This window comes from Rhipicephalus sanguineus, chromosome 5, assembly GCF_013339695.2.
Source record: "Rhipicephalus sanguineus isolate Rsan-2018 chromosome 5, BIME_Rsan_1.4, whole genome shotgun sequence".
In the NCBI taxonomy this organism is placed as follows: Eukaryota; Metazoa; Arthropoda; class Arachnida; order Ixodida; family Ixodidae; genus Rhipicephalus; species Rhipicephalus sanguineus.
Genome location: NC_051180.1, coordinates 15,983,201 through 16,000,623, shown reverse-complemented (window position 1 = coordinate 16,000,623; position 17,423 = coordinate 15,983,201). Strand labels below are relative to the sequence as shown.

Genomic DNA, 17,423 nt, shown 5'->3' with positions numbered 1-17,423 from the left:
GCCTCTGAACCAGTTTGGGGGCATTGCATCGGTTCGATGCCATGACAATCAAATTTTCAGTCTTTCTCCTCTGTTCAGTGGTTCAGTCGCAGCAGCTACGTACGTCAGTTTCGTTTTCTGCAGCGACCGCCTAGCGTGTGCAGCTTTATGTAGGGCACGCGAGCGTACTAGTCAAAACTCGCGTAGAAGTGCTGCTTTCGCAATAAGGACAACGTCTACGTAGCTTTAAACACGCTTGGTGCGTGTGCCGCTTAGTCGCATTATATAGGCAGAGGAGAAGAATAGCGCGGCGTCGACAATTATGCCGATCTCTTACCGAATGTTATTGATTCTCACTCTGTATATTTTTGAGCTCTGTCGTTGCGTCGATGCCAGCGAACGTCCAGTGGTTAAAACTGAAGAAGGCGTCGTCGAAGGCATCCGATTGGATGCGGGCGGTGAAAAAGTGGACGCTTTTCTCGGTATTCCCTACGCTACGCCCCCGGTGGGTAACTTGCGCTTCGAGAGGCCGTTACCAGCCAAGCCATGGAAAGGCAAGTACAATGCCAGCAGCAAGCCGGCACCGTGCATGCAGAGTGACTTCCCAATCTACCAGGACATCGTGCTAGACTATACCCATTCCAGCGAGGATTGCCTCTATTACAATGTGTGGCGACCGACTCGCAGCTGCCCCGACGACACGGAAACGTGCAACGCCAAGCTTCCGGTCATGGTCTTCATTCACGGCGGCGGATTTCAATTTGGGGACTCCTCACTCTTTCTTTACGACCTTAGCCACTTGGCCGTGAGATCTAACATCGTGACAGTCAGTTTCAACTACAGGCTCAACTTCTTCGGCTTCCTGACGACGGAAACAGCCGATATGCCTGGAAACATGGGTATGTGGGATCAGGTGCTTTTTCTCAAATGGATCAACAAGAATATCGCGTACTTCGGTGGCGACCCGAATGAGGTCACTGTGGCGGGTCACAGTGCGGGGGGAGTCTCCGCCGGACTACTGGCTGCGTCACCTGCGACCAAAGGGCTCCTCAAGCGAATCATCATGCAGAGTGGAACGCCTCTTTCACTTCTTGCTGGATCAACTTACTATAGTCCTGACAAGTTCTATGACGTATCACGCACTCTCGGCTGTCATAACGGCCAGGCGAAGAAGAAGGATCTGGACCTTCCTAAGACGATAAAGTGTCTTAAGAAGCTGGACGCCCGCAAAATAATCCGATCGCTGCTCCGTCTGAATTTGGGACAGCGTGTGTTCTCGCCTCAAGAGGGTGATGACTTCTTCCCGTATGACCCCCTGGCGATGGATACGTGGAAGAACGTCCACGTCAAGGAAGTGTTCGCCGGCAGTAACCTCAACGAAGGCACGGGCTTCCTAAGCTACATTCTCAAACACCATCACGACCTCGCCGACAACTTGAAGGTGGATTATCGGGCGACCATCACGGCCATGTTATCGCTTTTCGCGGACGTGCCTCTGGTTACGGGAAAAAGAATGGTAAAGGCTTACTTCGGTGGTTACGAGGTAAAGCACGAAGGACAAAAAGTTGTAGAGCTTCTTTCCGAAATGATGGGTGACATCGTCTTCAAGTGTCCGACACACCTCTACTCTGAACTCATGGCTCTTCAAGGGCTACCTTCGTACAGGTACTGTTCATGCTTCATTAAGAGGGCAATACATTGTCCATAACAGCAGTTGAGAGTACATAGCCAGAGAAGCGTTAACGCTCTACAATGCCTAATGTGTGTGTTTTTTTTCTAAACTGTGTTTCAAACGCCGAAACGCTGATTTGTACTTGTACTTCAGTAATATTTCTTTGTTGTTCTCCAATTCTACTCCCAATGGCTTGAACTAAAATGGCAAAAGTGTGAATTTTCTAGGACTCGCAAGTGTTGTCAGGCTTTACAGGGTAAAAAGGACAAGATACAATTAGATGCACCTAACGACAGTTGTCTACAATTTCAATGGAGTCATGGGATGCCCATTACGCCTCCTTTGCCAAGCAAAATAGAATTCCTCGTTCGCTCGCTGAGAGGCCGGTCTGTGCATCAATTCAAAAAGAAAATTTTAGAACTGTACGAAGCAGAAAGAGTGCACGTAGATATGAATGAAGTTATTTTGCGGCACGGCACAAATCTGCAGTAAACGCGGAGAAATATCAGGCTACTGATTCACCAGGAGTGTTACAGGATTAAGTGTACCCGAAAGGCTCGATTTCTCATTAGTCCCAGCCATACGAATAAATGGACGATAGTGCTAAATTGCTGGTTTATCGGGTTTAACGTCCCAAATGACTCAGTCTGTGAGAGGGGGCGTAGTGGAAGGCCTCGATTAATACCGATCGCCTGGTGTTCTTTACCGTGCACTGAAGTCGCACAGTACACGGGCCTCTAGCATTTCGCCTACATCGAAATGCGATCGCCGCAGCAGGGACCGTAGGCATTCTTTGGACCAGCTGCCAAGCACCGTTATCGACAAGCCACCGCGGCAGCAATCTAATCAAGTGTCAAAGAGATCATAGGAAGAAATAACTATATTTAAGTGGCATGTAAAATAATTGGGTATGTTAATATCAGTAAGTAGCATTATGTTGGAAAAGGCATTAGAATGAGGAGGAGTAAAAAAGAAGTCGCACTCTGTAGCAGGAAACAGAATGTAACACGACAAGCAATAAGATAGCGGATGTCTTGCTGCCCACATAACTACGGCGAGCACTTTGTGAAAGCGAAGGCTGTGTATGATTGTGTCCTTGACGAAGAGCACCGCGCCTGAGGCCGTTCCTTGGTCGTAACTTATGCACGTTTCAAACAGAGCGCACGAGCGCTTAGAAAAGTGCGCAAGTATGCATGTACCACCAGTGAATCAGCGTGATAAGAAAACATGTTTACACCCGGTGCACTGCTTTGTAATGCGGTTCTTGTTTTCAAGGTAGTACAAAAACAAGAAAGATCTTCAATTCTCATGCCCACTTATGGCAATCCAATTTTCCGCCCCAATTTGACAAATCGGCCACCACAAGAACCAAGCGATAAAATTATGGCTTAAAATTTTACAGCTATGATGTACATGGCTAGGCATCCATATATTTTCACTGCGCGTCAAGATAAACGTACGCGTAAACACAAATTCTACCACTCACCACCGGTCCACTGAAAATGAAGAGAACGCTCGGGCGGCGAGCACCATTTGTGATCATGCACGAAACGTCATGCGCACGCGGCAAGCCGTCGCAAAACGGAGAATGCGGCAAAAAGGACGCAAGTGCTATGCTGCTCAAACGGAAAACTGCATACGCTAAATTCAACATGGACTTTCTGGACAGACATTTCGAATTTAGTGGCAGGGTGTGCTTGGCTGTGGTTCGAAATTCCGTGTAACATCTGTGTCGTGTCATTAGAGTTATTTCAGTCAGCATAAAAGTTATTCGAATCAACATTAAAGTTATTTCAATCATTCTGTGTCGTGTGCTAAGCAGCTTCGCTGGTCACCCGCCGTCACAGAGCGGAATGGCTCGCAGTTTTAAGTGCGGGGCACTTTAGGGGCCCCGGCTTGTCGTCCACCGTCTCATGTCGCATGGTCACGCAGTGATCAATACAGGCCTAAAACAATGCTAAAGATGCCCAAAACCAGTGCGAAATAAACTCAGAAGGTCTAAAATAATAGAAACTCAGAAATAAACAAGAATTAACCCCATTAACTTACCTAAAATCGCGGAAAACTCTTCTGAAAGAGGTGGCTGATACCCGCGAAGCGCAAGAGTGGGCGCCACCACCTCGTAAGCACGCGATTGCCGAGGCGGTGGCAAGTGCCAAGGGAATCGTTGCGCTGCCCGTGCTACGCACTTCCTCAGGTTCCACGGTAGCGGAGCTGCATTACGAGCAGGATTTAGAACTACACCAAGACCTACACAAGAACGACATTTGTTATGCAATGAAACCTTAGTCAGTATCCAACAGTTCACCATTATCTCTTTTTACAAATGAAGCGTGCGGTGTGGTGCTACGCTTTATTTTAATCATAGCATGGCCATCACGACTTCGCTGTTGCTACTGCATGACACAACTTAAAAGTAGAGCGAATATTAGCCAATATGTTGGCGCATTATCAATGCAAACTGCGTTGCTCATGAAACAGGCTATCATAAAACAAGGGTGGTGCTATTCTGGATATATGATGTTCAGTATTCGATTCCGTAGGTACGTGTGTTGGTTTATTTGTAATGTTAGTTTTTGCAATGCGTTCTTGTTTATATTTCCAATGAAAATGAGTTGCACTGTGGCTAACAATCCTGTTTCTCTATCCTTTTTTTTTGCTGTTTGTTTACTTTGTGGATAAGGCTGTTGTCTCATCGCTGTACAAACCTCTTTTTGTTCTTTATTATGTGCACCACAGTCTTCTGTAAACTCGCCAAAGTGTACCTTTGAGGGGCCGGAGCTAGTCAAGCTGCCTCTCAGCTTTTTCTCCCATCCTCCCTCATCTTCTTGATGAAGCGTAAAGGACATATTATTATTATTATTATTATTATTATTATTATTATTATTATTATTATTATTATTATTATTATTATTATTATTATTATTATTATTGTTATTACTACTACTACTACTACTACTACTACTACTACTACTATATACGTGTTGACATAATATTGTTCGCATACCCTTCAACCATTTTTTTTCCTTTGCAAATGCAGGTACCTGTTTGCCTATCGGCCGTCGTACAGCATATTCCCAAAATGGTTCGGTGTGGTGCACTCGGAAGAATTGCCTTTCGCGTTGGGAAGCTTGATCTTTTCCACCGATCCAACAAGGACCAGCATCGCGACAGACAGCCTGCCCAGAGGCTTTCTGGGAAGGAGTTACACCACCAATGAGACAGCATTTATGCGACAACTCATGGATACGTGGGGATCGTTCGTCTCTACGGGGTAAGTGCGGGTCCTCTTGCGCTGTAACCCTGTGCTTCGATTGTAACCGAGGAAACGACAGCAACCACTCCAATCTGGGACAGTGCGCGTTTAAAAACTCTGTTTCGTATAACCTGTAAATTATACGCCGTGCACGCTGAAAATATAATTAGTCATGCGAGCCCATAAATTTGCTGAGCAGCATAAATCATTTACCGGCAGTACTCAGAAGGAAAAAGAAAAAACAGTGAATCTGGCTAGGACCGTTAAAGATATTTAATTTCACAAAATGTATCCCACTAAAAAAAATCGTAACCGATTTTTTGATTACGCGTTGTCACATGCGAAAATTCAAGAGGCGCAGCTCTTGAGAACATGAGTGGCATGAAAGTTTCGAACATTAATGGCGATACCTCGCTTGGCTTCAATGCATATATTGTGTTAATTGTCGTCACAAACGCGATGTAGTTATATTTTGTTCTTATATACACACTTATAACTACGATCATCATGGACTGCTAAAAGAAAAATGTGCTTTTATATGAGCATAAGCTACTGTGTCAAGAAATATACCGTCGTGACTACATGTTTCTTTACGCAAATATTTTTAAGTGCACTTAACTAGCGCTACCAAACAATCACAAAATCAACCCACACAATAACCAACACACTATACCAGTGCGACTAAAGCTTTAAGTCGTCCCACTTACTCCTATGCTGTGTGAGCGCATATAATGGCGGTTTGGTAGTATCTTAAGCTTGAAACGAGTACTCGCATGAGAAAAAAAAAAACATTTAACTTAACGGCTTCAGATATACAGTAAACAAAAACGTGCATAGAAACATAGATGTAAACATACATGCAAGGAAGATGACATTGTATGGAAATGACCTGGCTTACATCTGAGAAGTTTGAATGTTGAGACATGGTTGCCTTAACGAAGAGAGAAAGGAAGCACGTTCCATGGCGCCCAAATAACTTCCTTTTAGTTCGCAAGGCAGCCGATTCACGAAGAATACGAGATCGATTAATTTAGTTAATATAGTACTTTTGTATAGACAAACGAGACAACAGACACGAAACTTGATGCTGTTCGCCTCTTGCAGCAAACCATCGATACCCCTTCGAGACGACGAGTGGCCGAGCTACACGAAGACAAGACACGATATTGTTCAGCTCATGCCCTTCAACTACACCATAAGGTTCGATAAGTCGCAGGACAAGTGCGAACTCTACAGGCCATTCATGATCAGGTGAGTGATAAGACTCAAAGATATGGGGCGTTTCATTCCAGAGCAGTTTTCCTCCGGAAGGTTGTTTCAAATTATCGATAACTTGCGAAGTAATAACCGCTTCTCTATGCTCGCATTGAACATGTGTTTGTCTCCGTAATGAGCAAGAGAGTACAAAGAGCGCATTATCAATGCAGGCCGGCTATTTCAGCGCGCTGAATTTCGCCTGTAGGTTAGTGAAATGCAGTTAGAAAATTAATCTGTATATGAACACAGATGACAAAATCCTCTACGAATATTCCATGTATACACTGTCCAAAGCATAAATATTAAGCACCAGGATACGGACTGGTAGAAAAAAAAATCATATCGTTTTTGTATGTGCGTACAATACATTTAGCTTGTATACGAGAAGACCACGGTAAGCGTGTGATTTTGACAGCGTGCACCTGCAGCCGCCCTAAAATTACGATTTTTCTTGGCAACCATGGCTTCTATGTACTCTTCACTCGTAAGTGAATATGATGCATTCTGATATTTCGCATAAGAAGGAAAACCTGGGCTAGCCAGTAATAGTTCGTTTTTACACAGCTTACAGCGCTTAATGGACGAGGACGAAGTTCAAGGAAGGTGAAGACACGAGCACTGCACAGCAAACCATTGAACTGTGAAAAACAGAAAGAAACGGTTTTTTGGAGGCACACTACGCCCCGTGACCGCAGCCCCTTGTGATTTTTTTTTGGTTGCTTCACCGCATAACATTTTTGCATTGCGGCGGGGCTGACTTTTGTTTCTTCTTCTTCATGGGATGACTGTAAAGCTTTTGTCGCAGTTTTCTACAGCATATGCGCGCAAGCGTACTTTTTCTAGCAAAACAGCCATTTGGGCTAGTTGGTAATGGTTCATATCTTAAAGCAAAAAGGCGCACTGCGGGACAAGGATGTAAGAAGGGAGGAACCGACGACACAAAGCGCACACTCGCACTCGTACTTTTTCTAGGCTTGCATATTTGAAGAGCAAACATAGCTAGAAACAGACTGAATGTGGCTGCAGACGGCAAAACTTATTGACAAGCTGTTGAGATCGAATTGGCGTGGAACTTTAGTTTGACCATTATTTGCCAGGGAGAAACAAAAGGCACCTATTTCACGCGGCGTGTTGTGTTAAATTATGAAAATTATGAGCCTCCCCCCCCCTCCCCCAATTTCCTCTCATTGCACGGGGTCCCTCATTGCTTCCACAGATCCACAAGAGGTCCCCGAAACATCCATAGCTGAGAACCACTGCTACAGAGCCTACATTGTACGCTTGCCGATATAACGACCACATGATACGGGGAATGCTTTGTAGTAGCCTTCCATTATGCTAGAAGTTTTCTCACGCATACTCGTGAATGGCGACCACCGACAAGTTATCTCAAACTCAAGTCCAGTACCAGGCCAGGAATACAAACGCTGCTGTCTAAACTATTGTTTCTTTGAAAGAGAGGGCATCGAAAACGAGCACCTCACGGACCACGTGTTCTAATTTCATCGACTGCGCTTTCGTGACCGCTGCTGTCGACATTTTTCAGGCGTACAATCTCTGCCATTGTGTTTTATGAAGATACACACTTGAGCCATTGTCCTGAATAATGCGTTCCCGACGCATAAGAGCGACTTAACATGAGACTCGTGCCGATACTCTGTAACTATACCTTTATTTCCACGACCGCCAGAAACTCCCATTAATAAAAAACCACCAGCAATACTTGTAGCGGACAACAGCGTTTCTACTTACTAGTTTCGTTCGATAGGTCTGTCGGTCGCTATCGCTTTTTCCCTCTTTCCACTTGTAAATCATGTAATTTTTGGTCAATCATTAGCACGGCATTGAGCGGACGATTTCTTCTATATGGCCGTTTATCACATATTTTTTCGTGCTGTTACGAAAGTTTATCGCTATTTACACTCCGTACTTTTCTTGCAGGAAGGGTGCTGGGAAGCAGCCTCGTCTGAGGATTGTTTCACCTGGAATTGCCGCCTCAAGCGGCAAACCCATCTCTCCAGCCGTGGCAAGCGGAGCGAACCGCCAGCCAGGCAACAATGTTGCCATGTCACTGGTAGCCTGTTGCCTCTTGATGGCCATGCGCCACCTGTTTGCGACAATAGTTTAAAAGTGGGGCATTTACAAATTACGCGCACTCGTAAACAAAGAATATGGCTAAAAAAAAAAACACCACAGCCTTGCGATGAAAAGTGCTGAAAGGTGAAGCAACTCGACAACGAACACGAGCCTCAAGAAGCTGTATATACAATATCCAGGTATGCGAAACCTACTCAGAGGCTTCCGTCCGATGGCGGCACCCTTTGAGAAAGCTCACTCTTATGATACATACATCGCAAAGAGCCGTGAACCTACAGAGAGAACCTGGGTGACACAATCTAACCTGTTCTGGTTAAAGTGCATGTGTCCAGCACATCCCGTTGCACTCTCATGAACGTAAGGCGGCTCACGTTTTGTAAAGCTTCGTATCATTTTTCACGCGCAACGCCCATCGTCATTTCCTTGGACCTTACAGTGCGGCCATGGCATGCAGGATCGGCAGTGGTACAGTGGCTATAATAGCCACAGTAACAGAGGGGCGGGACGGCCAGGAAAGGAAGGGAAAATAAAGTAAAGAAAAAGAAAGCGACTTCCCACAAAAGATAACCTGACTAAACATTTTTCTTGCAACTCAGGCACTACTCCACTGTGAATAGTGCGCTTCATCACCTCTTTTGGTGATGCAACGCGATCGCCCGTGTTCTTTGAGAGAGCCATAGTTCCAGCGCACAGGTGGAGCAGGTGCCCCCCCCCTCCCCTTTTCATCTATGGGGAGCGCGAAAAGTCAGCCCCATATCTTCGTTCAGTCGGACCTGGCCTATCATTGTTTAATGTGCAGGGTTATGGCCATGCCAGTTTTTGACGATAATGGTGGCCGAAGACCCCCGATGTTGAATTTCAAGAACTGTTTTCTTCACACCTTTAGCCCCAAAACGCCGGGGACCAAAGGCAGGCCGTTGTGAGAAGGATGCCATCGCTTCATTTACGTGTTCGTATCTATTGCGAAGGATTGTCTTCCATCGGACTCGACCAATCCGGGAAGGGGGACGATTCGCTGAAACTTGCCAACCCCCCCCCCCCCCTTGAGAACCCTGCGCACATCTATGATTACACACATGACTTGTTGAACACGTTCGGAGTCATATAAGCTGAAATAATATAACGGTGAAGTTGCGTTATATAAAAAGAACAGTACTGTGCCACCATGATTGTGTAGAACTGCGCGTTGTTGGACGTTGTAACGTTGTATGTCTTCATTTGGCACCGCACTGTGGAATGTCGTTGTGTGAGACAGGCGGTCTTATACTTTTTATTCTTTCGTACTTTTTTTTTTCTGACTTCCCGGATCCTTTTCACCTTTTCATGGTGCAGAGTATCTAACTGGAGATATCATATCGTTGAACTTGCAGTCATTCTAGATTTATCTCTATCACATTGAGAGTCAGGTGGGCAGCTGAAGTACAAGCAGAAAACCCAGAGCCGGCGTTGCCTGATCGTCACGGCGTGCAATGAACGGCCGCAACCGGAAAGGCAAACTTCACTGCCAAAACGGAGCTCGGAGGCTAAGCGCTAGAACCCTGCGGGTCAGGTTTCTCGTCAAGTGCCTCATGAGTAGCTGGCTGCGTACAGCCAGGAAAGTGTAACGCGCCAAAGGGATTACTTCAGCACTTTTGTACTGTCATCTCGCGTTTGTAAATTCAAAAAAAAAAAGAATGCTGAGCTATTAGGACGCGCTCGAACCAGAATATCCTAGCTTTGGCCCCACGTTTGCTTTCTGATATCACTGTTCACCTTGACCATGGTTTTCATCTAAACCTTCATCCGCTTTACCACGGTTTCTTGTCGAATTACGTAGTCCTCGGACATTACCAGAATTCACAATCTTTTTTTGATAAGTGCTCTTTGGAACTGTCCTGTCGCCTCCTGTAAAAATACATCCGTCACAAGGAGCGGCTAAAACGTTATTTTATGAAACAACTACATTGTAAGAGCTTTCTGTGAATTCAGTCCCTGATTCAGTGAGTCCTTCCCACAGAATGCGTTGAATGCTCACCACTATCAACAAGTACCGTAACGCGCGAAATTAACAGAACATTTACTGTTATTAGTATATCTTTATTACTGAATGGAATATTTTGGCATTTATTGCAAATGACGACTACCGAGGTAGATAGTTGATCGGTAGGTAAGTGACATCAGTATACTTTGTACACTTCCTACGTGTTTAAATAAAAACAAAATAAACTATGTTATCCCTCGGCATGGTTGTGCCTACAAAATTTTTCGCAGATGTATTGGCCGTGCATCACAGCTCAGTGCTCTTGATCGTTACATTTTTCCCACTTTCTGCGGCCGGGTAAACTTATAGTCCTAGAAATTCACGCATCTGAATTACAGATTAAAATATTGGTAATGCTCTCTGCTATCTTATGCAGAGAAATATCACACGCAGTTTGGTTGACGACAATGAACAAATTAATCACAAGTAAAGATTGATAGCTTTTTGTAAACTTCTTTGGCAAACCTGACCGATTTACAAACGTCGTCTCTAGGGCTACACGTGATTTACTAAACGTGTGACTTGCGTGGGCATAGTTCATGTTTGCTTTCTCTATGCACTCAGCATCATAAGAAGCCACGTATGCGCAATGTGACTATTTTGTTTCCACAGACAGTGTGCTGGAGCTCGTACATGTGCTCATTTCATTCATGGTGAACCACGTGTAAACGCGTCTTGATGTTTTTATTTTTTTTTTACGTTTCACTTGCACTATTATTATATATAACAGTGGGCTTATGTTTGTTATAACTTGTATATGTAAGCGGAGAGGGCCAATCGACATTGCCCATGATGGTAGCTTCGTCGATAGACATGTGCATCTAATAAAAAAGTGCTGCGATTATTATTGCAAGGAAATGATCGACGTTATCACTCCACATGAATGCCACTGATACAGAGGTAGCGCAAATAAATATAACATCCCTACTGAAACGTTCCGTGCGCCATTCCAATAGTTCCATATGTTTCCGTAAGATTCTTAGCGAAATGTATGATGAATCAATGGAAAACATATGCACTCTATATGGATTCTGTGCGAAAACATTCGGAATAATTGTACGATGGCATTCGGAAAACATACTGATGGCATGCGTACGGAATGTTTCAGTGGGGATCGCCCACAATACTGACGTATGATCGCTGTTAAGCTTATCTCGATTCCGTACCTCGAAAGGAAGGCTTCTGGCACCATTAGAATGGAAAGCGTTTCGTTCTGGAACAATTCGATTTGTTTTTGACTCGCTGTCACAAATCACTGTTCCTATACTCTTAAAGTTTTGAGATACATTCTTTATATGCAGATTTTCTATCAGCAGCCGACAGAAGCAGACAGATGACATAACTTTGACAACGAAACAACACGTAAATGGCAGAATTTTCTTTTTTGCCGGTGAAGTGAATTGTTTTTAACACAAAGAATGGCATTCTCGACGCATTAGATTGTGTACTCTGCTTCATTGTGTACTGTGCTTCAATCTACCGTAGAAACGACTCCTTGGAAAGGCACACGGTGTGTCTTCGTGTGCCTTTTCTTGTGTCCTGGTTTACTTGCGCTTTTATATAATTCAGAAATGTTGCACAAACAAGCCCGCTTTAATATTTTAGTTGCCTTCAAGGCCATGGCGGCTATGAGTCGGGATTTGTCAAGACTTGAACTTTCTCGCTTAAAACTGCCTCATTTAGATAACATATAGTGATGAAAATTTATTTGTATTGCCTTTACTACTACTACTACTACTACTACTACTACTACTACTACTACTACTACTACTGCTACTGCTAATAATAATAATAATAATAGTAATAGGTGCTATTATTATTATTGTTATTATTATTATTATTATTATTATTATTATTATTATTATTATTATTATTATTATTATTAATATTATTATTAGCTATGTATGAAAAAAATACTCACAAAGAGGAAAAAAGGAGCTAGCTGGCATCTGCCACCAGGTGTCTCAACGCTGACCAACCTCAAGAGCTGAGAAGGAACAAAGGAAAGGAGAGCGAGTAAAAAAAAATAGAGCGATAATCAAAACGGTAGTCCATTTAACTCTTTGAACTGTTTCTAAATCACAAAAAAAATTTGGTGTTTATAATGTCCGAAATAGTTTCCTGTGCTGTGTATAACTGCGCATTTAAGTTCGTGCTATAGTAACGTGCGTACTACAGTCCCAATTTATTATTATATTTAATTTCGTGATTAAGATGTTATGAACGTAACACACTCGCACGAGTGCCTATCTTTACTTTATGCAATTATTCGCAATGCCCACGAACTGTAGGTGGCGCGCCGTGCTTTTCAATATGGCGCCAGGAGGAGGGTCAACCCGTTTGTTAGCATAGGAACAGATAGGACGTGCGGACGTACGGACCGTGCCACTTTCACCGGATGAAGTCATGAGCTGCGCTGAAATGGATATGAGACTAAAATACTTTCCCAAACCACGGAAAATGCTAAGTACTCGCCACCTAATTATTTGCTGCGAAGTGAAAGGTTATATTTCAGCTCCGTTACCGTGCATAACGATGCTTTGCGAAATCCTGTGCGTGCTACATAAACCTGTATGAACTAGAATTGACGTATGCGCTGAACGGCACTCCGAGGTAGTACGTACCGAGCCTGCCTGACGGATTTGCCGCAGTAGTAGGCCGCCAGCGAGTAGCGCCATTGCTGCTGCGCGTGATGATGGCTTGCAAACATAAAAGTGTTCTGTGATAATACCCCGTTACTTGCGCAGTCGAAAACGCGGAGTTACGTCTTCAACGAAACACAAGCATTTAACATGCCATTCAGTAGCGTTTGTGTCACAGCCATGCTGAGACTCTAGCCGTGTGTACTTCACTCGCATGTTGCAGGTTCGATCAGCACGATCGAAACTTGAATATCGAAAAGAATAAATACGTATGCTTTTCGCAACGTCGAAGAAGTTCGCAGAGAGGCGTGGATTGTGGCCGTGACTGCACGTTCCATCGCTCTAACCATTTCGCTTCGTTGGTCGAGCTCGAGCGTGTTGGCGGCATGCGGCGCTCCATAATATCCACAATTGTGATACGTGCAATGCACAAAAGGAACTATGCTTTTATTTTGATCTCGCTCAAGGATATTATACATTAAATACCATCAAAGTGACTTACGAGCGTGAAAGAACATTAACGCACGAGGGGACGTGAAGTGCAACTCGCTCCTCGTGAGTTAGCAGCTGGTGGTTCATCGTCGCTGTCACTCTCGGTGCTTTCACAGTCTTCTACGTCCAGTGAAAAATCCTCGTCGTCAAGATGGTTTCTTTCAACATCTCTGCTGAAAGCAATCGGAAGAATTTCCTCCGCCGAACGACTTCGACCACTCCGCGTCACCACGTTTACAATCAGACAGACGTCTGGGCGCGGAGAACGTTTCGCCAGTTTTGCTCTCAGACCGGCCAACAAGCAAATCGCTTGCAGTGTGCTGCCACCTATCAACAAACGTACAAAAACAAGCGGCGCAGCGGTGGCTATGAAACCCAACTAGGGTCCCTAGAATATAACCCAACACACTGGCGAAGGACGGCGTGGATGGAAAGCGTTCGCTCCACGATAGGCGTCGAGCAGACGCGTCCTCGAATGATTGAAACGTCGCTCGCGCGATTCGTAACAGCGCTTTGCTGACAAAGGATAGACGCCCTATTTTAATGTATCGCCAACTTGAGATCGCTCAGTTATACATGAGCACATCGCGAGCCCGCGCGACCTCCCTCCCGCGTACAGTGTTATGGGACTCATGCGCTACAAGAAACACTGACCAATTATATATGCAAGTAAAACAGGGTGAGCTTCAACTGAATATGTCAGACGATAACATTTGACTTACCTACGTGGCTACAGAAAGCCTCGCGAAGCTGATATATGTGTACACTGTGGGCTAGCATTGAAAGCGCGAGTTGCCACGTATTTTCACGAAAACTTCGCGTCTCGCAAGAACGAATCACATTTCTCGTGTCACGGAGGGCCCGGTTTGATCACTGATGCAGGGAACATGCAAAGTCGTAGTGTTCCTTTCTTGCCAACGCGTTAACACTGAGGGTAGCACAGCCGAACAAGGGAGCGACTGCATAGTGCCGCCATTTTGTCGTCTACTAACCCTCCTCGAGAGGACGCTCCTGAATCCCGCTCGGTGGCGCGACAGTCTATGGGCATTGCGAATATTGTATGTCTACGTGTCTCTGACCGAGTAATAATGGCTAGAGTTGCCGAAGACGAACAGGTAAGTGTCCGGGCAAGTGGACGATTTCCACCTCCGCTCCACCTTACCACACTGACGTCGACATGACGTGTTCCCCGGTTCCTGTGATCCGCCTCGTCTTTGCCATCAAGCGCAATGCAATAGACACGGTGTACTTGTAATGGCTGCCGGTTCAAGGTTGCATCGTAAGCTACGACCTTGCTGATGACGTCGGTCGGTCCGCCCATACCAGAATCCGCGCTGAATCCCTGCTGTTCCCACGCCATTGCCGTGTAGGATGTTGTGATGTTTACTTTGTTTCTCAAGCCGTGATGCACGCTTCCAAGAATATCACGAGTATCTTGAACTCATTCGCCGAACACCTGAGCTTTCGTTGATCCTACAGATGCCCCTGCAGAATTCCAACTGAAATGCAACGTTGCCGGACCGCCACTGAGTAGGAACTTAATGTAAGAAAACTTGATCATTCATCATTAGAATGATATACCGTTCGCTCAATCACCAAGCAACCAAGGATGCAAGAGGTGACATCATGACGGTCTTCGCAGTCATCCAGACCTTTCGCTTATTGTTTAATTCTCATCTTTCTATTCCCCTTCCCTAATCCCCCAGTGTAGGGTAGCCAACCGGAAGCTTCCTTCTGCTAACTTCCTTCCTCCTTCCTTCTCGGTAAATGCCTGAAATTGCAATTATTGCGTAGTTTCTCACAGGTCACGACGTTTAGTAACTGCAGGTGTTCTCCCTCCCGAAATTACATCCGGTCTTCATCAGCTGCCGTTGTTGATGATGAAGGAAACCCGGAAGGCAAACCCGGAAGGAAACGAATCTCTCTGGAACTACATCGTAACGGAATCGCACTTACTGTGTCCGATGATCGAACTTCTTACCATGTGCCTAGCAGCACAATTCCATAGCGGAGCTGTGTTATAGCGGCTGGCAACGATGAAAAAAAAAAAAAAAAACGCGGCATTGATTCCGTAACATATTTTGACCCAATTAGCTTTTACGAGAAGTATCCACATTACAGGAAACTGAAAAAAACTAAAAAGAAATGATACCAACCATACATAGGAATTCAATCTAGTCCAACTCAATTATTTTCAAAGTTTTCGTGAACAGCCGAGAACCTTAGCAATAGATGCACTCGTAATTTACACATGCACCCCCCTCTCATTGTCCTCGCTACTGCCCCCAGAGACACTGCCTCTCAACAACGTTAGCACGCCTTGATGTACAGCCGCTTTCCGAGCAATCAATCTCGGAATGCCGGAAAGTTCGAGCTTCACACCAGAAAGCGATGTAATTCGTTTCTTCGTTTCTCAAGCCACGATGCAAGCTCTGCTGAAGTTTCCACGATCAACCGGCGTCGTTGAACGACTATAACACTCCCTTATTTGAGTGTGTGTATGTGTGTACTTTTTTGTTTTTAATCTCTCTCTCTCTCTCTCTCTCGTTCTTTTCTTTCTTACCTTTCCGTCTCCGCTTACCCGGTTCGGAGTAGCAAACTGGATCTTTATCTTTCTGTTAACCTTCGTGCCTTTGGCAAAACCTCTCTCTCTCTCCCTCTCTCTACGAAGAGAAACGAATAAGAAACCAAAGAAAAAAAAAATAGCGCCAGAGCAAAAGCTATATTCTGATAACAAGATTCCTGTTGGTAGACAATACTTTAATATGCAATCTTAACAAGCTGCTAAGATGCCGAATATTCTACACTGCACAAGACTTGCAGTGTGGTTGCATTCATCCAGACCTCCTTTCGCCATAGTCGTAGCTGCTGCAGACACTAGCGCCGCATTTGCCTCAAGCAGCGCGCCCAAGAAGCTGTATGTGTCCTCGCCGGTCGTTGAAATGCAGAATTGGAAGCAGTGCACGTAGTGGCGCCCTTGGCCGAGATCGAATCACCATTGCACGTTCTGAGCTCGGTCGCAACCTCGGAGAAGGTCGCGTTCAAGGCTAAAATAGGGCTGGCACACCGCATTCAGAAGCGAGCCGTCGTCTCAAGGTCTTTACGCGCCACCGCCTCCAGCTGCCTTGATGTTGCACCGAGGCGTTCATAACAAGCGCCATCTGTTGCCTCGACTTACACTCCACGGCATCGTCCTTTATTCTTTTCCTGCATTTGTTACCTCCCAATTTTTTATTATGTGGTGGCTTTCCACTGCAAAGTCTTGCCCGATTGCTGGAAGAGTCAACAACGCTGAACCTCGTAGAAACAAAACAATAGCGAAGGCCTTTAAACTTGATTCAAGCGACCTGGAATCAGCCTTGCGCATCGCAAGGTAGTGGGGAACGGGGGCCGAGTTGAAAAATTCGGCCCGGGGTACTCTTAGAAATAGCACAGGTGTTATCAGTTCTGTTACTGCTGTTGCTATGTCACTGCGAATACTGCAACCCGACTGTGGTCGAGGGCATACGGTGGCGCCCATAGGCGTGGCAGGGTTCACCATCAGGGGGGCCGAAGGTTCACCGCAGCGCCCCCCCCCCCTTTGTAAGTCAATGTACGATGCAGTTTTCGCCCCCCCCCCCTCTCTTAGGTGACTAGGGGGGGGTCAATGTATGGGGCAGATTTTGCGCCCCCCTCTTAGGTTAATAGGGGGGGCGGCCGTCCCCTCGCCTGTGCGTACGCCTATGGTGGCGCCGTCTACCGTCAGCGCCCGAGTGACGTAGTAAGTTGGGTCATATGCGGAGCGTTTGCTACGGCGTAGCCCGCTGCTATGCTTTGCAACTTATGGACGCCGGACAACGGCCGGAGATTATTTTTACGCGATATACTGTTTAATTCAATTGGTTTATAGGCTGTGTGAACAGATTCCATAGTTTACTTGCGCATTTTCATGCTTCTTTTATACAGCTTCGCTCTATAGTTCGTGTTGCAAATAATTGCGAACAAGCGAGACTGGAAAGTTTTCCACAG

General features: G+C 45.3%; 1 protein-coding gene across 1 annotated transcript; it reads left to right on the top strand.

Annotated features, from left to right (window-relative positions):
* The first annotated feature begins 286 nt into the window (after positions 1 to 286).
* Positions 287 to 8,313, top strand: LOC125758696 (acetylcholinesterase-1-like). The gene is made up of 4 exons (XM_049416181.1): positions 287 to 1,644; positions 4,692 to 4,925; positions 6,012 to 6,158; positions 8,106 to 8,313. The coding sequence occupies exons 1-4, from the start codon at positions 302 to 304 to the stop codon at positions 8,290 to 8,292; spliced, it is 1,911 nt and encodes a 636-aa protein (XP_049272138.1). The 5' UTR covers positions 287 to 301; the 3' UTR covers positions 8,293 to 8,313.
* Positions 8,314 to 17,423: the final 9,110 nt, after the last annotated feature.